Consider the following 6,536-nt stretch of genomic DNA (forward strand, 5'->3'; position numbering starts at 1 on the left):
TTGAAACACCAGTGGCACAGCCTCAAGACTCACAGCAACACATCACCACAGTAGGACAAACCGACAGATAAAATTTGTCACCCTTAGCTGCTGGAAACCCCTCCAACTGCCCCTACCTGGATCCCTGTGGCTAACTCCTCGATCTGTTCCAGTCCGCTTTGCCTTTACTGTCCTCTTCCTGCTTCCTGCCTTGCTGCTTATGGGTGGTGGCCTGGGTTCCCTCTCCTCACTTGGGTCCCTGTGGCTGACTCCTCAATCTGTTCCAGTCCCCTTTGCCTTTTTTTTTCCTCTCCCTGTTTCCTGCCTCGCTGCCTGTTCTTAGGTCCCGGAATCCGAATGAGAATGCTATCACTTTAAAATCCAAAATGGTTGCCACTTGTAAACATTCAAAAATGGCTGCACCCTCAGTCACTTTAAATATCCAAAATAGCTGCCACTTGTAAACATTCAAAATGGCTGCACCCTCGGTCCCTTTAAATATCCAAAATGGTCGCCGTTTGTAAACATTCAAAATGGGTGTGTCCTCGGTCACTTTAAATATCCAAAATGGCCACCGCAGAGTGGCTAGTATGTTTGAACCGCCAACCTTCTGGTTAGCAGTCGGATGTCTTAGGCACTGTGGCACCAGAGCTCCTTTCTGAATGTGTCAAGGGCATCTTAAAATGCAATATGTTGTTGTTGTTATGTGCCATTGAGTCATCTCTGACTCAAAGCGATTCCCTCCTTGGGTTTCCGAGGCAGTATCATTATGGAAGCAGATTGCCCAACCTTTCTTCTGAGGAATGGCTGGTTAGCAGTCAAGTGCTTGAGGCACTATGTCACCAGAGCTCCCACTATACTAGTAGAAAAAGAGTGTGGTGCCAGATATGTTTGTTTTGAAGAAAATGAAGACGTATCAAATATATAATTGTTATGTGATTTGTTAGAATGTGTTACATATGATGGAGAAAGCAGGAATTATACGAAATGTCAAGTTGTCATTGTTGGAATAGGTTATAATTTTGAATACAGTGAAGAGGTGTGATAGTTAAGATTGTGTTTTCTGGGCCATTTTGGATATTTACAGTGACCAAGGACACAGCCATTTTGAATGTTTACAAGTGGCAACTGTTTTGGATTTTAAATGCAATATAGTCAGAGAAAAATTAATAATTTTCTTTATAAAACTCAGTCTTTTTCAGGTTCCCTCTGCAAAGAAATAGTATCCCTTCCATCCAGATAAACAAGCTAGAAACTTAGATGAGAATATTTCACTATTTCCCTGCTTCCAAATCCAACCCTTCATCACGTTATCTGCCTTCCAAATATTTCTTCCAGCTACTCTTTAACTCCACCACATCCTAGCTCCTATGCTACCACTGTATCTTGCTTGGACTACCATGACAGTATCCTAATTGGTCAAGCCACAGTCATCCTGGCCCTGCTCCAATCTCTTATCTATACTGTAGCCAAAGGGATCTTCTTAAAACACAAATCTCTTCACATTACCCTCTCTGGGTAAAATTTTTCAATGGCTTTTATTTTTAGGATGAAGACAAAAAGGCACAGCATGGCCTACATCCTCCAACCTTCTTTCACTCACGTCTTCCCTATCATTCTTCCGTTGTAGTTATATTGGTCATCTTCTTGCAGTCCCTTTCTGTTCACCATATTCTTTCCGCCACAGGGCTTTTGTGTGTGCTATTTCTGCCTTTTGGATTATCCTTCTCTTTTTTTCTGACAATTAATTCCTATTCATCCTTCAAATAGTGACCAAGAATTATTTTCTTAAGGAAGCCTTGTCTAACCTACCTGACTAGGTTTAACCTGCAAACAGAAACTCCCTACAATATAGGCTTTTCATAGACCCCTTTTTTTGTAGCATTCACAAGTGCTATAATTTTATACTATACACATAGTCCTCAACTTACGATGGGGTTTAGTTCCAACAACTCTGTTCTAAGTTGGTTCTGATGTAAGGCAAATATCTTTTTAAAAAATATTTATTATTATTGCCTTTCATTTTCAGTATCTTTATAAATCTTATTTGTCTTTGGGAGTTGGAAATGTTACATATAAACTTATAGATATATTTTAAAATACACATATATACATATTACTCATGATAATATGTAAACCACCCCCCCAACCCTCCAAGAAAACAAACCAGAGAGTCCTAAGTATTGTTTGTTGTAACTCAAGTACGTTGTTAAGTTGGGAACTACCTGTACTTATGTTTGTTTTAAATGTCTGTCTTCTTCCCAGATTGTAAGCAGGAAATACATATATTTGCTTACCCTTGTGGAAAGAGCACCTGGCAATGGATGGAATATAGTAGATGCTCAATAAATATTCACTGGCTAAATGAATGTGAGCCGTATCATAGGCTGTGACACTCATCTTAGAAAGATAAAACATACCATGCATTCTTTACATTGTGGGTTAGTCATCTGTGATGACCTTTTCAGTTCCTATCAAACCTGGGAAGTTTTGATATTATATTTGAGGCTAAAGGCACAGACTGTAGCGTCAGACTATCTGGCTTCATCAGGTGGTGTAGTGGATAAGGCATTTGGTTGCTAACCAGAAGGTCAGCAGTTCAAACCCACTAGCTGCTCTGTGGAAGAAAGATGGGGCAATCTACTTCTACAAAGATTTACAGCCTTGGAAACCCAATAGGTGCCACTGTTTGCTGGATCAACTCAATGGCAGTGAGTTTTATTTATTTATTTATTTATTTATTTAAGGTGGGTGGTTACTAGGTAACATCAGTGTCCCCAGTTTTCTAATCTGAATAGCGTTGTTGTGAGGAGTAAATGCATAAATAAAGTTAACGCACCAAAAACAGTCTGGTATAAGCTACCAAATCCCAGTGCCATCAAATAAATTCTGACTCCAAGTGACCCTAGAGGACAGAGTAGAACTATCCCATGGGGTTTTCAAGGTTGTAAATCTTTATGGAAGCAGACTTTCTTCCATGGAGTAGTTGGTGGGTTCAAACCATTGATTGACCTTTTGGTTAGTAGCCGAATACCTTAACCACTGAGCCACCAGAGCTCTTTGGTATAAGGTAACTACTATTCATTATTGTTGCATAAAAAAATCACTACATGCCCTCAATTAACAGCTGAAACAAAAACTTGGTATACTACACTTTTCAGAATACCACTGAGCAACCCTTAGGAAAATATGGATTCAAAGTAAGTAATCAGTATTTAACACCTAAGGTTATAGTCAGTTGGCTGCCTCACTGCTTCTTTGGTATGCCATGTCCACCTTGGACTGCTTCATTACCCATTTCTGAATGTCTGTGGCTCATGCTCTGCCTAGTTCAAGTTTCAAAACCGTGCATAAAGACTTTCATTTGAGGTTGCCTCAAGTGGAGAAACAGCCAGTTTGACTGTTGGAAACCAGTAACTAAATGTATAGATACAGTATGATCACATGTTCCTGGTGATGCACGACTACCGAGAGCTGCCCATCAGGTATCTTTTTCCAGGTTCTGAGGGCAGGCATTTCCCCTGACCACCTCATAACTCGGAGTAGCTACCTCTTGCTTTTTCTGAGGCTCTCAGTAAAGCTTCAAGATAGATCACTTACACTAAAGTCTGTCTTCTTTGCCAGGCTATGGTATAAAACATAGAGGGAGAGAAGTTGAGTAGAAGGCACTTCAAAGGCTTCTTGCTTCATGATCTCAAAAACCACTGATAAAGCATCTGGCAAGAAGATAAAAATAAAAATGAGATGAAATTAGTTGTAAGCAGCACCATCAAATTTGTACTTAACTATTAACACTCTTATAGTTAAACCATAAATGACAAACACTCTTAACAAGTGGGGCGTGGTAGAATATACACAGATTTAAGAAGTGAAAACTGAGTCCTATCCTAGTTTTTCCACAAACTAGGTCTTTTGCAGCCTTTAGCTTCTTTTGGACATACTATAATGGGGTAAATCAGATGCCATTACACCAGTGTGTAGAGTCTGCCACAGTTCTCAGCATTCCCTACTGTAGCAGGAAGCTAGGACTCACTTTAATTAATTTTATGGGGTCAGGGAATTTTGGGAGTAGAGAGGTCTCAGAGATCACCTATCCATTTATTTTACAGATGCAGAAACTAAAGCCCAGGGTGGTGAATCATCTGTGTACTTCACAGCTAGTGCACATCTCTTTCCAGGGGAAGTCAACTGATTATATAGTTTGAGATTTTACATACCATGACAACTGTGATTAAATAAAGTTTGTTTTGTAGCAAAAACAGTCAAGTAAATTACTGAATTACTAAAATTGTAAGGAGTTACGGAAGCTCAGGCAGGGCATATTGCTTAACTAAATTCATTGACCTTTGTCTGAAGAAATAGTACAAATAAACTTGAGAAAACTTAGAGGAAAAAGTAACAATTGGGTGTAAGTCTCCTATCTAGGTAATTAGTAAGGTTAATCAACTACACATCTATTTCTTTCTCTTTTTTTTAAACACATCTATTTCTCTACTTCCGTAGTGATACCGCCTCAGAAACCTAAGGAGGGGTTGCTATGAGTCGGGGCTGACTCGAAGGCACATAACAACAATAACATTTCTGACTGAAACAGTCAAGTAAAGAGATGCGACAAGATATAAAAGGAGGAAAATCACTGGATGTACATACTTCTCTTGGGGAGCTGGAAGCCCCATAACAACTGGACCTGGGTTTGGTTTCTTACCTTTGTAATTTTCTTTCTTTATGAAATAATCCATCAGTATATTGAATGTAAAGTTATCTGGAATAATTCCATACTGAACCTGTATGAAAATGAAATGAAAAGGGAAAAAAGAGGAAAATCTCTACTTTAATTCAGTCTATAATAAATACCTATGCATTATTCAGGATAAAATTAGCTTTCAAATATTAGACTATCAGTTTCCAGCATCTGTGACAGTGAAATAGAAGCTGTGACTCATGAGGTTTGGTAACTGGAGCTGTTGGTCAGGGTGAGAAAGTTGTGGGTGGGTGTCTGATATTTAAGACAATTGACACATGAAAAATAAAGCTAAATTCTAACACCTCATACACTACCGGAAAAAAAAAAAAAATCAAAGCTACTGGTTCAGTGATTTCTTTCATGAGCCATGAATATTATTGCAAACATGAACAAACTCTCATGAGAAATTATGCATTATGCAACATTTTCTGGTCCTTAGACTGGTTTTTAAAGACTCAAGAAACAAGCCAATGAAATTGCTACTTACCAAGCTCCTGGGATGCTGTATTCAGAAGCAGCTGAATATTTGAGAATCTAGTTTTCAAAATGCAGACCCTTTAACAACTTCAGAATTTTCTAGAAGTGCTTTGAATAACGCACTACAGAATCAGAATCTCTGGGAATGGGGCCCAGAAAGCTGACATTTCAGTGAGCTTCCTACATGATTTTTATGCACATTCAAGAGTGACCACCAATGAGCTAGATGAGGCTGCAGTTTTGTTTTAAATTCTTATTTCAGTGGGAATGGCCACCCTCAGCCACACTGCCCCCTTTTTTCCCCACCAACACAAGAAATGTAAGGTTTTCTTTTTCTTTTTTTTTTTTTTAAGACTACACCCAGTTCTTTGGGAGATTCTGATACAGTTCTAAACCTTAGTTTCAAATCACTGCTAAGTCCATTATTAATAGACATGCATGGGATCCGTCAGGTGTGCTGAAATGAAAAAAAATGGAACAAAACAAAACAAACTTAAAAGTCATTGTTTTAAAGGTTATAGCCCATGGGCATTATTTGTAGTTTTCAAAGCTGTCATCCAAACCAGCACTAAACCCTAGGGGCAGGGCAAAAATAAAATACTTTAGAATGACAAAGGTCAGTGATCCTCAATCCTGGGGCCTTCCATTTCCTTGCCCTCAGATTCAAAGCCATCACCTAAACAGTGCTCATCAAGCGACCTCACTCTTTCTAGGCCTCCTCTTAACATACCTTTCTTTTTGTTTTTTCCTTCTTTATCCTAGTTGCCACTGAATCAATTCCAACTCATGGTGACACCAGGTGTTTCACAGTAGGACTGCCTTCCATAGAGTTTTTATGGCTGTGACCTTTCAGAACCATTTTCACAAAAATATGACTAAAATCTTGTTACGGTTTGAGCTAGTGTTATGGCTTAAAACCCACAATAGTGATATCCTAAACTTTTGCTTATTTTGGACTTTATTTTGTATTATATGGATAATGAAGACTCAAATCCTTGGATGGAGTGTCATGTTCAGAAAGATCCTATTCATAAGGGTTCTTGGGATTTAAGGGAGGGATTCAGAAATCACATTATGTATAAGCTAGGAATGCTGTTGTTTTAACTGTGTAAGGCAGTCTGAATACTCTGGGGATCACATCCCAGTAACAGCTGTCACGTCTTTTTCTTTAAATGTTACGGGGGGAACCAGGCAAAAGACCCAAGGCTTAAAGATCAAGGATAAAATGCCCAAAGGGCAGAGTTCTTCTGATGGGATGACCTTCTTTTTTTACCTATTGCTCTGGTAGCATAGTGGCTAAAGCACTTGACTGCTAACCAGAAGGCTGGCGGTTCAA

General features: G+C 39.0%; 1 protein-coding gene across 1 annotated transcript in view; it reads right to left on the reverse strand.

Moving 5' to 3' along the window:
• The window catches only part of MRPS27 (mitochondrial ribosomal protein S27), a 196,325-nt gene that overhangs the window by 17,990 nt on the left and 171,799 nt on the right, over positions 1 to 6,536 (reverse strand). The window contains exons 6-8 of the mRNA XM_042781317.1: positions 4,685 to 4,763; positions 3,580 to 3,695; positions 2,277 to 2,379 (exon numbers count right to left, since the gene is read on the reverse strand). Of these exons, the coding sequence (XP_042637251.1) occupies positions 2,277 to 2,379; positions 3,580 to 3,695; positions 4,685 to 4,763 (298 nt within the window). The remainder of the gene's footprint in view (positions 1 to 2,276; positions 2,380 to 3,579; positions 3,696 to 4,684; positions 4,764 to 6,536) is intronic.

This window comes from Orycteropus afer, unplaced genomic scaffold, assembly GCF_000298275.1.
Source record: "Orycteropus afer afer isolate SDZICR_OR568_19922 unplaced genomic scaffold, OryAfe1.0 scaffold00104, whole genome shotgun sequence".
Classification (NCBI taxonomy): Eukaryota; Metazoa; Chordata; class Mammalia; order Tubulidentata; family Orycteropodidae; genus Orycteropus; species Orycteropus afer.